The sequence below is a fragment of the Chrysemys picta genome, chromosome 2 (assembly GCF_011386835.1).
Source record: "Chrysemys picta bellii isolate R12L10 chromosome 2, ASM1138683v2, whole genome shotgun sequence".
In the NCBI taxonomy this organism is placed as follows: domain Eukaryota; kingdom Metazoa; phylum Chordata; order Testudines; family Emydidae; genus Chrysemys; species Chrysemys picta.
Genome location: NC_088792.1, coordinates 120,476,967 through 120,493,229, shown reverse-complemented (window position 1 = coordinate 120,493,229; position 16,263 = coordinate 120,476,967). Strand labels below are relative to the sequence as shown.

General features: G+C 42.8%; 1 protein-coding gene across 1 annotated transcript in view; it reads right to left on the bottom strand.

Moving 5' to 3' along the window:
- Window positions 1–16,263, bottom strand: part of LOC101939103 (dynein axonemal heavy chain 5-like) — a 278,668-nt gene that overhangs the window by 139,609 nt on the left and 122,796 nt on the right. Inside the window, exons 45-46 of the mRNA XM_008169357.4 lie at window positions 2,371–2,505; window positions 1,140–1,329 (exon numbers count right to left, since the gene is read on the bottom strand). Of these exons, the coding sequence (XP_008167579.2) occupies window positions 1,140–1,329; window positions 2,371–2,505 (325 nt within the window). The remainder of the gene's footprint in view (window positions 1–1,139; window positions 1,330–2,370; window positions 2,506–16,263) is intronic.

The following is a 16,263-nucleotide window of genomic DNA, read 5'->3' as shown; positions in this document are numbered from 1 at the left end:
TCCATGGATCCTGAGGATCTGTGTGGATCTCAGGGGAATTGTGGTGTTTGTGGGTGAATGTCCAGTTTCTTGCAGTTGGACACAAATCCCACACTCCAAGAGTAAGATTCAAAGGAAATTCCACAAGGGGAACCTTGAGGGTTCCCTGGCCCTCACATTGGTATTGCCCCAAGAGGGCCCCAGAATTTCATTCTGCATTAGACCAATGAATTAAGAAGAAACATTATTAGCCATAACATTATTCAGCTCTTTCATTTAATCAGCCATAATATGTGAAACTGACTTTCTGAGACAGTGAAGACCACAGATTTAAATATGCTTTGTGAAGAAATATCTCCTCTTATTTGTTCTAAATGCACCAGGGTATTAGTTTAAGCTAGTGATCCCTGATTCATGTACTATGGGAAAGCATAAAAAGGATCATCCTTCACAAATCCCTTCATAAATCTTGACAAATTTAATCAGATTCCCTTTATCTCTTTTCCTTTCCGGGCTAATTTCTGGTGTTTGCAATCTCCCGTCATTTGTAAATCTGGCTGTACCACTGTCTTTGTTACCCTTCTATGGACTGGGTCAATTTCTATTCTGTCTTTCTTCAATTGAAGTGACCAACATTGAACAGAGAAGTCCTAATGGTGTTTGGAAGTACAACAGGCATGTGGTAGTACCCATTACAGTTAAGGATTCAAGACAGTTTCATTTGCAACCACTTTACTTTAACATGCTCATAACTATAGGAAATATTCACCTTTTGAGCTGAAAAGAGCCATAATTAGAATCTGCCTGAATTTGACTTTTTTCAGAATACTGAGCAAAATCAGCTATTTCTGAGTTTGGTGAGAAGGGGGGAAAATAAAATACATTTTTACTCTGCATTTTAACTTCCCCCTTAGAAACTTCAGTTGCTCTCAAGGCCACACATCGATTTCCCATAAAAAGACATACTATAGCTAAATTGTCAATATTATGAGGACAAGGTGGGCTCTTTGTTTATGATAAAAATTATTCTTAACAATTTTCTGATAAAAATATCCATATGAGGCTTTAAAAACTTGAAAAAAATCTACAATTTGTAGAAAAGAAATAGAAAAGCCTTTACTGCTATAATGGAGTATGAAACCCTCATTTGGCATGCTAACCATGTCGGACTCGCTGAGTTTCATACAGTTGAATTAGCTTAAGAATCCACGGAGGATGATGAATAAGCCCAGCTTTCTCCGTCTCTTTCCGAATGGCCGACTCTAGTTCAGGATACCCAACCTTATCAAGAGTAATTCCAGGGAACAGGTCGTTAATCAGACTCATAAATAAAGGTTCATCTTCATCTACCTGCCAATTAAAAAGTAGGAAAAAAACCCAATTATTTATTATTTGAAATTAATTATTATTGTAATTACAAACAATCTGCAAGAATATGTTAATTAAATGATAATAGTAAAATAGATATCTTTTCTAAAACAAACGTGAAAATTATGAGTGGATGTATGTTATTAAAATGACTTTCAAGCAATTTAGCCATAGATAGGAATTTCTAAATTAAATATGCACTTAAAATTTATGTAAATGTTTAAATTTTAGTACAATTCTTGTAAATCTCCCCATCCATTAGTCATTTAGACAAACAGGCTAGATTTCCCCTTATTTCTTCTCTTGAAGTCTAATTTTTTTTCCCTCTGTAAATCATTATAATCTAGACTGCGGTTTAAAAATGTGCATGAATTAGCTAAATAGACAGTTAATTGTGAATCTGGTGTTTGTGTTCTTTCGCAGAGGTTACACACACTATAATCTTCCAGCTACAGCAAAATGGAAAAACGAAGAATTCTTTGGATAGAAGAGGGTAGTGGTGGAAGAGAATAGAATAGATAAGTATTCTTCAGCTACTTCAAAACAGCCCACACACTATACGTCATTCTGGTTGTTATGATGTTTGAAAAGGCAGATTGCCAAGAATTAGTGTAAATTAAAATTCTGGATTAATAGGGATCTAAAATGACAGATGAAATGTTAATTCAATGTGCTCTTTTTCCCTCTCTCTTTTGTTTGCTCTCCTTTCCATTCCATATGAACGTAATTTGAAAATCAGGCTAGATTGTCCTCTAAGATCTTATAGGATTTCTTATTATTATTTCTTCATTTGAAGTCTCTCATTCGGGGAGGGGAGAGGAGGGGAAGAGTTGTCCTCTCTTCATAAAAAGAAAAAAACGGGTTCAGAGCACCATCACTTTGATATGCCAGACATTAAAAGAGAAGTAGTATCATCGCAAAAGGATGTAGCCAACTGCTGAGAAAATACACTTCAGTTCATACTAACATATAATAAACACATTTTAAAAAACTATTTTGTGACGGTAATCAATGTTACGATACCAGCTTGGAGAGGTTCATGTCCCGTAGAACTCTCATCACTACTGTTTTCTCTGGCTCATTGGGATTGGATCTTTTTACTGCTCCAAGAGTTCTTAAGACAGATAAAATATTTCTTAATCCGAAGTCATAGTGAACCTTAAAACAAAGCGTGAACACAATTAGTACTGTAGAAGTTAAGCACTTTAAAATTATGACAAAGGTTGAAAACTAAATGAATTAAAGAAGTAGCCTATCAATAAAGTTTCACAGTTCTTCATCCTCACAAAAAGAGTAAAGGTTTTGATGGTGTCAGATTCTATAAATAATTTTCATTGTTGTATCTCCAATTATAACAAACACAATTACATTTACTTAACCTTGAAGTTGTAACACAAAGCCACAGCAAATAAAATCAAAGTTCTATTCTTAACACACTGTGTGATGCCCAGGATTTGACACACATATGGCACTGCAAGTAAAATCACCCATGTCCTGCTTAGAGCCTTCTACAATAAGTAAATTCTACCAAACAGACTCAGGAGTGAGTGTCCTGATTTTTTATTGCCTCATTTTGGGACTGACACACACACAAAAGTATTTGCAAGCTTCTCAGCTGTGCAAGTAGCTGAAAGCTGTGGGTCCTGCGTTGCTGTAGAATGAATGTCAAAGGAAAACAATGGCCTACCAATGAAAGCTTCCTCTCTTCCTTAAAAGATTCAGCCCTGCAGCCACAAACTGTTGTGATGCTGAAGGGTTGAGAGCTCATGCAAATCACTCACTTCCTCCTTCACTTCACAATTCTGGATAAATCATGTGCTTTCAACTGCTTTGAAGCAAGTTGGAGTTACTTTAGTGATAGGTTGGAATAACTATCCTACATACTAGTTTAGGGCAGAACAGAGTTGCTCCCACAAGCTGCCAAATATTCTTGGCTCTCTATGGCAAACATGCCTGACCCAATCTTCTACCAAGCGTGCTGCCACTCCTCTGTTCTGCAATGAAGTACTATAGCAATACCAACATTGCAGTCACAAATGCTCACCGGGGCTCGCCTTACTATGAGGAGAACTGAGGCGGCCGCCTCAGGTGCCAGACTGGGGGGGAGGGGGAGGGCACCACTAGGAACCAGAGTGTAGAAAATTGTGTCTGCTGCTGGTGCATATGTATTCTCTCTTCTCTAGATGCACAGAGATGGTGGAGTGCTATGCTGGAGGAAGGAGGGCACAAGAGACATAACAGGCAGGTAGGAGAAAAGGTGAGAGGGAATAACAGAAAGCAGCAGGAGCTGCAGGGAGAGAAAGGAGGAGGAGCCTCTAATTTACCTCTCTAGCATCCCCAGGAGCCTGGACTGATTAACACCAGCTTCTCAGGGAGCTTCCTGTTTCCTGCTGCTTCCCCGAACCCACTTGAAGAGAACAGGCAGTCAACTGAAGTAATAGGAACCAGTTAGGCCCTTAAGACGCCGATATCTTCCCTCACTCAGGCCCTGCTACCAGTCTGCTTATATGTCCCCTTCAATTGAGTGTTTAGAGCCTCTGTAGCTGGCACAGAACAGCAGTCATGAGTGAAAGAAGAAAACGCCCCTCTGGGGCAGCATTCAGAAAAAGAAAGAAAGTAAAGGAAGCTTTTCTATCTAAGCAGGAAGGAGCTCTCCTGAGACACATAGACACAAATGTTCACGGTGAGCCTTCTGGTTCCAGTGAGGATGTGAGTGGTGAGGAGATGCCTGATCTTCCAGTTAGTCAGAGTGCAGGTGACCTGGCAGCTACTGCAGCATCCATATCTCCATCTCAAATGGATGTAACCATGTTGCATATTCCTGAAGAAAAGTGTAGATCAGAGAAGAGTGCGGTGTAGGTGCAAGAAACAGCTGCTGCTGAGTTTAGTTCCTTAAGTCTAGATGATCCAGGACTGTGGACCCACTTGAGCAGTAGCCTGAGGGACTTCTTTGTACTGCATGGGCCACAGCAAGTGAAAAACTTCATGTTCCCCAAAGACAATGAAAATAGAAATTTCCATCCAACACATTACTGGCGTGACATCCCCAATGGTGACAAAGTGGAGAGGCCATGGCTTATGTACTTAAAAACCCAGAATGCTGCATACTGTTTTTGTTGCAAACTCTTCCAGTCTAATGTTCCAGCCATATTGGGTTCTACAGGAACAATGGACTGGAAAAATCTGGCTAGAAATCTGGCATGCCATGAGAAGGCAGCAAATCACCAGAGAGCATTCCATAGGTGGAAAGAGCTTGAGATGAGACTAAGGTTAAAGGCCACCATAAATTAGCATCAAGAGAAGATCGCATCAGAGTCTCTTCACTGGCAAAATGTTCTGAAAAGGCTCATTGCCATTATGAGAATGCTTGCTACCCAAAACCTAGCATTGCGTAGCACTTCAGATCAGCTATATGTGCCAAACAATGGAAACTTCCTTAAAATGTGGAGCTGATGGCTGAGTTTGATGCTGTACTCCAGGAGCATCTAAGAAGAGTCACCACCCAAACTGATTTATATGTATTTGACCCAGGTCTGTCAGGCCTAGCAAATGGTTATTTGTTTAGTGGTTGTAGTGTTACACAAAAGATCACACTGGCAAAAGACTCATCCAATGATAGGCAGAGCTGATGGTCTGCTAAGAAAGACTGCAAAGAGGCACATAAGATGCTGCTGATAGCAGTGTTGTGCTTGGCTAGAATGGGTACTTTTGGATCTAAGTTCTGTCCGTCCTGAAGGTAGTTCAGTATGGTAGATATTCCCGTGCCTTCGCCCTTCTCTGTGCACAAATCAGACATCAAGAATTATAACATTAAAAACCAGTCGCAGAACACTTCAGCCTCCCTGATCACTCAATTACACACCTCAAAGTCACAATACTCCAACAAAAAAACTTCAAAAAACAGACTCCAATGAGAAACTGCAGAATTGAAATTAATTGATTGCTCTTGTTATAGTTGGCATGGCAACATCCATTTTTTCATGTTCTCTGTGTATATATATATATATATCTTCCTACCGTATTTTCCACTGCAGGCATCCGATGAAGTGGGTTTTAGCCCACGAAAGCTTATGCCCAAATAAATTTGTTAGTCTCTAAGGTGCCACAAGTACTCCTCGTTCTTTTTGTGATACAGACTAACACGGCTACCACTCTGAAATTTGTCACCATGCAAGGCACTGAATTTAGCCGTATGAAGTGGAAATCCATCAACTTCATGAAAAAACTCGTACAGACACAGACAGACATCATCTTCCTTTCCAAATGCAAACAGATGGACATCATACCAAAAGGACTGAAGGTAAAAAATCTATTACAATCTAAATACCACACAGACTATGCTGAGAGATTGTGCCACACACTCTCAAAGAAACTGCGGAACTACCTGATCAACATCCTATACAGCAAACAGGGAAAGATTAAGAATGAGCTCTCAAAATTGGATACTCTCATAAAAAACCAACCTTCCACACAAACATCCTTGTGGCTGGACTTTACAAAAACTAGACAAGCCATTTACAACACACACTTTGCTTCTCTACAAAGGAAAAAGGACACTAAACTATCTAAACTACTACATGCCACAAGGGGCCACAACAGTGGTTCCCTTAACTCACCCAACAATATTGTTAATCTATCCAGCTATACTCTTAGCCCAGCAGAAGAGTCTGTCCTATCTCGGGGCCTCTCCTTCTGCACCTCCACCCCCACGAACATGATACAGTTCTGCGGTGATCTGGAATCCTACTTTCGACGTCTCCGACTCAAGGAATATTTCCAACACACCTCAGCACACTAATCCACAGAAACCTTCCTACCAACACTACAAAAAGAAGGATTCTGTGTGGACTCCTCCTGAAGGTCGAAACAACAGACTGGACTGCTACATAGAGTGCTTCCGCTGACGTGTACGGGCTGAAATTGTGGAAAAGCAGCATCACTTTCCCCATAACCTCAGCAGTGCAGAACATAACGCCATCCACAGCCTCAGATTCAACTCTGACATCATAATCAAAAATGCTGACAAAGGAGGTGCTGTCGTCATCATGAATAGGTCAGAATATGAACGAGAGGCTGCTAGGCGGCTCTCTAACACCACATTCTACAGACTATTACCCTCTGATTCCACTGAGGGTTACCAAAAGAAACTACACCATTTGCTCAAGAAACTCCCTGAAAAAGCACAGGAACAAATCTGCACAGTCACACCCCTAGAGCCCCAACCAGGGGTATTCTATCTGCTACCCAAGATCCATAAATCTGGAAATCCTGGACGCCCCATCATCTCAGACATTGGCACCCTGACAGCAGGATTGTCTGGCTATGTAGACTCTCTCCTCAGGCCCTACGCTACCAGCACTCCTAGCTATCTTTGAGAAACCACTGACTTCCTGAGGAAACTACAATCCATTGGTGATCTTCCAGAAAACACCATCCTGGCCACTATGGATGTAAAAGCCCTCTACACCAACATTCCACACAAAGATGGACTACAAGCCATCAGGAACAATATCCCCGATAATGTTACGGCAAACCTGGTGGCTGAACTTTGTGACTTTGTCCTCACCCACAACTATTTCACATTTGGGGACAATGTATACCTTCAAGTCAGCGGCACTGCTATGGGTACCCACATGGCCCCACAGTATGCCAACATTTTTATGGCTGACTTAGAACAATGCTTCCTCAGCTCTCGTCCCCTAACGCCCCTACTCTACTTGCGCTACACTGATGACATCTTCATCGTCTGGACCCATGGGAAAAAAACCCTTAAGGAATTCCACCATGATTTCAACAATTTCCATCCCACCATCAACCTCAGCCTGGACCAGTCCACACAAGAGATCCACTTCCTGGACTCTACAGTGCTAATAAACGATTGTCACATAAACACCACCCTATACGGGAAACCTACTAACCGCTATACTTAACTACATGTCTCCAGCTTTCATCCAGGCCACATCACATGATCCATTGTCTACAGCCAAGCTCTAAGATACAACTGCATTTGCTCCAATCCCTCAGACAGAGACAAAACACCTACAGGATCTCTATCAAGCATTCTTAAAACTACAATACCCACCCACTGAAGTGAAGAAACAGACTGACAAAGCCAGAAGAATACCCAGAAGTCACCTGCTCCAGGACAGGCCCAACAAAGAAAGTAACAGAACGCCACCAGCCGTCACCTTTAGCCCCCAACTAAAACCTCTCCAGCGCATCATCAAGGATCTACAACCTATCCTGAAGGATGATCCCTCACTCTCACAGATCTTGGGAGACAGGCCAGTCCTCGCTTACAGACAGCCCCACAACCTGAAGCAAATACTCACCAGCAACTACACACCACACAACAAAAACACTAACCCAGGAACCTATCCTTGCATCAAAGCCCATTACCAACTCTGTCCACATATCTATTCAAGGGACACCATTATAGGACCTAATCACATCAGCCATACCATCAGAGTCTCGTTCACCTGCACCTCTATCAATGTGATATGTGCCAGCATCGCCCCTCTGCCATATACATTGGCCAAACTGGACAGTCTCTATGCAAAAGAATAAATGGACACAAATCAGACATCAAGAATTCTAGCATTCAAAAACCAGTCGGAGAACACTTCAACCTCCCTCGTCACTCAATTACAGACCTCAAAGTCGCAATACTCCAACCAAAAAAAACTTCAAAAACAGACTCCAACGAGAAACTGAAGAATTGGAATTAATTTGCAAACTGGACACCATTAAATTAGGCTTGAATAAAGACTGGGTGTGGATGGGTCATTACACAATGTAAAAACTATTTCCCCATGCTAATTTTTTCCCCTACTGTTACTCACACCTTGTCAACTGTCGGAAATAGGCCATCCTGTTTATCACTACAAACGTTTTTTGTCTCCTGCTGATAATAGCCCACCTTAATTGATTGCTCTCATCATAATTGGTATGGCAACACCCATTTTTCATGTTCTCTGTGTGTAGATATATCTTCCTACTGTATTTTCCACTGCATGCATCTGATGAAGTGGGTTTTAGCCCATGAAGACTTATGCCCAAATAAATTTGTTAGTCTCTAAGGTGCCACAAGTACTCCTCGTTCTTTTTGCTGCTACAGACTAGCACAGCTACCACTCTGAAAGAAAAATAATGTTATGCTGAGGTTTGGGCAAAACCTTGTTGACTCTGCCCTTCATTCAGAATAAATGTAGAAAGAAACTGAACTCCTCCATGGAAAAGATAGCTGAAACAACAGGAATCTCCACCCAAAACACAAGCCACATGCAAGACTGGGAAGAGTTCAGCCATGCAGCTCAAGTCGTTTCCAGGGGCTCTGGTGATAATGCAAGAGCAGGGGAATGAATGGATTGCAGCTGTGTATCTGTGTGCACATCAGAGAAACACCACAGAAACAAAGAGAAGACAGCAGAAACCCATGGACAGATAGAGAAAAAATGAAAAGTGAGCTTTTGGGTAAAGTGCTGAATGGACAGAGGCATGGATCAGTGAGCAAAGAAACTGACTCCTGCTGTCTGAATCCTGCTTTGTTGAGGGATACAAGACTTTGGACATTCTTTGTAAATAAACAGGATTGCATCAAAGAAATACCTCACTCACCATCATCAATTTCTCTTCCTAAGAATGGCCCTATTGGATCAGACCAAAGGTCCATCTAGCCCAGTATCCTGTCTTCTGACAGTGGCCAGTGCCAGGTGCCCCAGAGGGAATGAACAGAACAGGTAATCATCATGGGGGGGAGGGATAGCTCAGTGGTTTGAGCATTGGCCTGCTAAACCCAGGGTTGTGAGTTCAATCCTTGAGGGGGCCACTTAGGAATCTGGGGCAAAATCAGTACTTGGTCCTGCTAGTGAAGGCAGGAGGCTGGACTCAATGACCTTTCAAGGTCCCTTCCAGTTCTAGGAGATGGGATATCTCCATTAATTTATATTTATATTTATATTTAAGTGATCCATCCCCTGTCTCTCATTCCCAGCTTCTGGCAAACAGAGGATAGGGACACCATTCCTGCCTATCCTGGCTAATAGCCATTGATGGACCTATCCTCCATTAATTTATCTAGTTCTTTTTTGAACCCTGTTATGGTCATGGCCTTCACAACATCCTCTGGCAAGGATTTCCACAGGTTCCTAAAGGAAACAACCTGCAAAACCTCAATTTTTGGCTAATCACTCAGGTGTAAAGGGATAAGAATAATTTTCTCCACACCTTTATGCACACTTCTTAAGTAGATGGTCTTCTAGAGGTGATCATGGTCTCTACTGCCTTTGAGGGAAAGGCTTTTCCTTTCAGTTTCTAGTGCCTCGGTTTGAATTGTCCTGGGCTGGTGGGGAAGCGCACTGATGAACCTTGGCTGATAGGTCCTGTTGCGGCGGCAGATTGTTTGGATGGGTCCCCAATAGAGATGCCATGTTGGAGTTCCACAGTCTTCAAGGGTTTGGGGATTACTGTAATTACTGAATATTATGCCTTAATTTTTAAAAATTATCTTTGTATGTTTTTTTCTGTTAAAGGATGTGGTAGTAAGGCTGCCTTTGGCTATCTGTGAGTCAGAGCTTCTGTTTCACTGGACTTTGGGTCTGCATCTTATGAAGTGTCTGGGGGATTTTGTATTTTTACTCATGGCAAACAGGCTCTCATGTGGATTTTGCAAGAGGCAAAGTTTGTGAATACGTCATTTAATCTCTGCTATCTCCACCAATATTCTGCTGATACAGTCTGCCTTTTAGTTGCTAGTTTCTGTGATGCATGTTGCCGTTATTGAAACTAGGCATTGTTCTGCCCACTATTGTCATTGATGCATGATTTATTCTTCCCCATCGGCTGTGTGGATACCATTGTTGTGTTGTCTGACTGGATAAAAACTTTCTCACGCAGTTTTGACTAAACCGGTAATGGATAGTGTGGTTGTCTTTATGTCAAGGAAATTTATGCTCCTGAGTTTGTTTGGGGGTGATCATTCCCCTGGAGTTGTTAATATGTGGAGCCCACTTCCAACATCTGACAGCTTGGCATCTATTATGGTTATTACACAATGTGGAGAGAAGAGAGGAATTCTCAGTGTGTACCTCTATCCACCATCTCAGTGAATCTGAATGTTATTCGGCATGGCTAGGGAATTGTCCCACTGGTAATAGAAGCAGGGTCTGAAGTGGTCTCTTGTGTAATCTTGGCCACGGTGAGATCCCTGGTGCATCATACCATTGTACTTAGTAGCAGTAAGCAGAGCAGGACTGATGTGTTCTGCTTTGGTCTGATCTGAGTTATGAATAGCCGAGGTTTCTGTTTGCTATGCCTTTTCAATTTGTCTGGAGTCTCCTGTTCAGCTCTGGTCACTTATTTGAACGAGGGATGAAGGGACTCTATTTTAGATTTATACGGTTGGTGTTTCCCTATTATCGGAGTTCCCTTTAATTCCTTTGTTGGGTCCAGAGCAAGGTTAGCAATTATTCTTCTAGAGTGATATGCAGTCAAAGAAATCAGGAGAGAAAATCTCTCTGGAGCATCTTGTTCTAGCTTTACATTATCTGGCTCAGAAAGCTGGCCTTCTTCTGAGGAGAATGAGATGAATAATGGTAGAGGAGGCTGCATATCCCAATGCCTGTACTAGTCTGGATACAGGATACAGATTCCCTATCCTGCTGGGAACTGGTAGGACAATGGGCTATTAGCTCAAGAACTGGAATTGCTGATGGCTGTAAGGATCTGTTGTTTGCCAAAGAGGTTCTGAAGAGTTTGTAGGGGAGCTGTGAGGCTGCCATTCTCTTCAGGCTCTGGAGATTCCAGGGGACACATGTATACATTTCAGAGCTGTACTATAGAGATTGAGAAATTATATCTGAGAAGGTGAGAGTGAATGTGTGTGTCTGTCTGTTGTAAGGTATAAAAATAAAACTATAAAAGTATGTTCTGTTGAAACCTGTTAGATATATTACAGTGCAAATTGGGGGGAGAATGTATAAAGAACACCAACAAATTTACTATGTAATAGTTTTTTAAGAATTTATTCAAATGTATTCCAAATACTTTTTGCAAATTATTCTGGATATATTATTTGTTCTCTAATTAATTGTATTGTTCTCGCTCTCTCTCCGTGAGGCTGACTGGCAGCTGTCATTAACATCTATATTCTAGGGTTTGCATACACAGCTCTGAGGTTTAATTTTGTATAATACTCTTCTGAAAAATCCTGAAAAGACAGAACTTTGGTCTGTACTTTACTGAATTTAGCATTCTTGGCACATTTCCATCATCTGATGCAGGATTAGGACACGTGGCTTTGCCATTTCTGCAGCTATGATCATGTCATCTACTGTAATTTTAACTCCTTGAATACAACCAAAGGTCTCTTCATTTTTCTGCTGAAAGACCTCACTTGCAGACTTGATCCCAAATGGCAGATACCAAGAGTGGTCTCTTCCATGTGGAGTGTTGACGGTGAAGACATGTTTATCCTTCAAGGATAGCGTAGACATTTTTGAACACCAAATGGCTCAAAACATGGCCTGTGGTTGCTACAATATGGTACTGTCTGTGTACAGCTTTATTCAGTTCCTGTAGGTCCAAACATACCTGCAAAGTGACATTCTTTTTCTTTATGATTTCAAGGCTATTAATATAAGTGTGTGACTTTCTCAACCCAGGTTATGATTTCTGCTTTTTCCCTCTGGTGCAAGGTATTCTTAAGTCTGTGGAGTACTGTGAAGGATATATTTCAGCACCTTTGCACAACCAGTAGTTAGAGCCTTGCATGGATACAAAAATGTGTATCCGTATCCGAGCCACAGAAATTGTCCGCTGGCCTGGCCAGGGGCAGGGGTGACCTGTGGAGCTGTCGGGGGATGCTCGGGCCGCCCATCCAGGGCAGGTGGAAAGTCCGCCGCAGCTCCCCACAGCTGCCCGCCTGGCTCCTACCATGGTTGGGCTGCAGTTCTGAGTCGCGACACACACCCCGCCTCCCGCCCCCCGCCCCGGCCGGAGCCATGGGAGAGCCATGCTGGCAGCTGTGAGGAGCCTGGGTCCCTCCAGGGCAGGTGGAGGAACCCAGGCTCCCCACAGCTGCCAGTGTGGCTCTCAAGCTCCGAGCCACAAAATAAATAAAGCGACTTTTTAAAAAGTTTGTGTGGGGGAAAAAAGGCAAAAAACTCAGGATTTTAGTTTTTAGAAACAGACATCCCTTCACCCTCCCTCCCCCCGCCGCAAGTTAAAATCCTGCTGCTGGCACGGCCACCCGTGGAAAGGCTCAGCCAGCGGGCAATCAGCCCACGGGGGACAGAGGCAAGTCCCTCCCCAGCACGCCGCGGGCCTGGCCGGGGCAGCAGAGGGCGAACGGTCATCTCTGAGGCGGAGCAGGGGCTGCCTATGCGCCCCCCCATGCGGAGTCAGGGTGTCGGGGGAAGGGGTGTGTCCGGTCTGGGTTCTGGCCTAGGTCCCTGTCTCGGAGCCGGGAGGCCCCCCGACTAGTGTGCCTGCTCCCAGACCTCCGCCTAGGATGGGTGGAGGATCCGTGCTGCAGTTCCTCACAGCTGCCCGCCCGGCTCTTACCGTCAGAGCCCTGCACAAATACAAAATTTGTATCTGCATCCGCGCTGATATGCGCAAAAATGGTCCACGGATATAAAGCGGATATCTGCAGATTTGCAGGACTCTAATCACTATCACCTGGGGATCTGTACAGATGTAATGCTCTCCTTCAAATTCCCAAAGGTCCTCAAATACAATCTTGTATCTGGCAGTCAGGCTTTCCTTGGTGATAGGCTCAATTATTCCTAGACCATAATTTCAGCTTACATTCAGCATTTATTATGCTGTAAGTGAGGTATCTTTTCAGTACCAGGGTAAAGCTGTAATGGTGGATCTAGTATTCAGTGTCAGCTACTCCTCTTGGCTTTATATAGGTCCCTCCAAAGGAGGGTTGCTTTAGGCAAATTGTTCCATGGTTTTTCCTTGACCTAGGTCACCAGCCATAAGACTAAACTGCCCAGGTACAGGAAGTTTTCCCTGCCCCTTTCTAGGCATTCAGCAGCCCCTTTTGCATACTGTGTCATAGATATTTTACTGCCACACTTGCAACAAACCTTTCTGTATGCAGCACAACTTTGTGGGCTATGCACAGTGCTGCCCTACTTTATCCAAGTCTGGTTTGTCTCTCTCTTTAGGCTTTGTTTTGAATTTCTTTACAGTGAGGGTGGTGGCATTTACCCCTTCGTAGTTCTAGGAAGATGAATGACATCTGGTTACTTGTCCAGCCTGCTTGTTGGCCATTTCTCTTTATTGTCTGGCTTCCTAGACAAGTCTCTGCTCTGGAGTAAGGGGAGGACCCATCTTGCCTCAAGGAATCAAACTGCCTTAGTTAACAAGAGCCAGATCAGATTTTCATAGGTATTTAGACACTCAAAGATGAAGATAGGTGTCTAGTGGGATTCTCAAAAGCACCTAAGCAGTTTAGGTGCCTAACTCACATTGAAAATTTGGCATCAAGAATCCAAACATACAGAACTTACAGGGAGAGAAAAATTAGGGGCACCTAAAATAGCTTTTCTGTACTTCAGAGTTCAGTAAGTTGGGACTTTCAAGGGCCAGAAGCAAGTGATGTGTCCCACTGCACAGCTGGAACTTTCACCTTTTCAGTTGGTATCAAGCTCCCGTTACTATTCTAGATGGGTCATGAGATCATCACCATCATCATGTTCCCATTACGCCTCTGCTGTTTAGGGCAGTGATGAAGCTCCTCCACTCCAGTCTGTTTCTGGCAAGTCTTTCATGGTTCCCCAGCTGTGCTCCAGGTTTTTCAGCTCGGCTTCCACAGCTCTTTGCCATGTTGTTTTTGGGCAGCCTCATTTTCACTTGCCTTCAGGTGTCCATCTTATTGCTACTCTGGTGATGGAATCAGTTTCCAACTGAAGCACATGGCCAATCCATCTCCAACGCCACCTGGCAATGATGGTGCTCAGATCCTCTTGGCTGCACTGTGTCAATAGATCTTGGTTTGAGAGTGTTCTGGGCCAAAAGATACAGAGGATTTTTCTGAGGCAAGTTGTATGGAGTGAAGACAGCTTGGACATGTCATACTTTCTCATTCCCCAGCCTTCTGCACTGTAAAGTAATGTTGAAAGTACACAGCTCTGATAAATCTTGAGTTTGGTTTTGGTGTTGTATTTTGATGATTTCCAGACTGTATTTAAGCTCTTGAAGGTGTTCCTGGCTTTATTGATTTTGTACCGGATATCCTGGCTAGTTTCACCATCCTGACTCATGGTGCTGCCCAAGTATGTGAATGTTTCTACATTGGTGACAACATAATCCTCTATCTGTACTGGAGATGGTGAGGCAATATTAAGGGTCATGATATCTGTCTGATTGCAATTGATTTTCAGTCCAATTTGCTGGCTGAATGCGTTGAGTCGAGTTTTTTGTTTGTTTGTTTGTTTTGTATATGGTGTTGGATATGTGATAGGAGAGCGAGATCATCTGTGAAGTCCAGGTCTTCAAGGGATGAGAAAGCACCATAGGCTGGTCCTGTGCATGCTATCAAAAGCCTTCTCAAAGTCTATGAAGTTTATGTAGAGCTACTGTTGCCATTCTAAGCATTGTTCTATTATGTTTCGTAGAGTGAAGTTCTGGTCTGTGCATCCATGCCCTTTCCAAAAACCTGCTTGCTCTTCTCTGAGAAAACTATCAACTGTCTCTGATATATGCTGGACTATGATCTTACACAATACTTTGCTTGGCACAGATAAAAGTGTGATACAACGCCAGTTATTACAATCACTGAGAGTTCCTTTCTTTGGTATCTTCACTATAACCCCATTGGTCCACTCACATGGCACTTTTTCCCTTTCCCAGACTGATGTAAATAGAGGGGCCAGGATAAATGCTGCTAACTCAGGATTTACCTTGAACAATTTGCATTCCAGTTATCCTTACCAAGAGCGTTCCCATTTTTTAAGGATTTGATGGCTTGAATGATCTCTTCCTTTGTTGGGGTGTCTGTGTTGATATCAAGATTGTCTTCTGCCTCCTGGATGTTTGCTTCCTCTTTAGGTGGCTCTCTGTTCAGCAATTCTTTGAAATGCTTTGTCTTGCGCATTTCTTGTTCTTTTTCTGTTAGTAGGTGGCCTTGGTTGTCCTTGATGAGAGTATTTGTTGGTGTCTGCTGTTTACCACTGATAAGTCGGTAGACGGTTCCTTGTTCAACACGAGCAGCTGCATCCTCTGCTTGTGTTGTCAGATTATCAATATAATGTCATTTGTCCGCTCTCACAAGAGCATAAGAACATATTCATGTTCACAAGAACATAAGAATGGACATATTGGGTCCATCTAGCCCAGTACTCTGTCTTCTGACAGTGGCCAGAGCCAAATGCTTCACAAGGAATTAACAGAACATGGCAATTTTGAGTGATCCATCCCTCATTGTCCAGTCCCAGCTTCTGGAAATTGGAAGTTTATGGACACCAGGAGCATGGGGTTACATCCCTGACTAGCTTGATAGCCACTGATGGACCTGTGCTCCATGAACTTATCTAATTCTTTTCTGAAGTCAGTTGTACTTTTGGCCTTCACAACACCCCATGGCAACGAGTTCCACACGGTAATTGTGCATTGTCTGAAGAAGTACTTCCTTATGTTTGTGTTAAACCTGCTACCTACTCATTTCATTCGGTGACCCCCTTGTTCTTGTGTTATGTGAAGGGGTAAATAATCTTTCCAATTCACTCTCTCCATACTGTTCATGATTTTATAGACCTGTATCATATCATCCCTTAATCATCTCTTTTCTAAGCTGAAAAGTCCCAGTCTTTTTAATCTCTCCTCGTATAGAAGCTGTTTCATATGCCTAATCACTTTTGTTGCCCTTCTCTGCACTTTTTCCAATTCTAATATACCTTTTTTGAG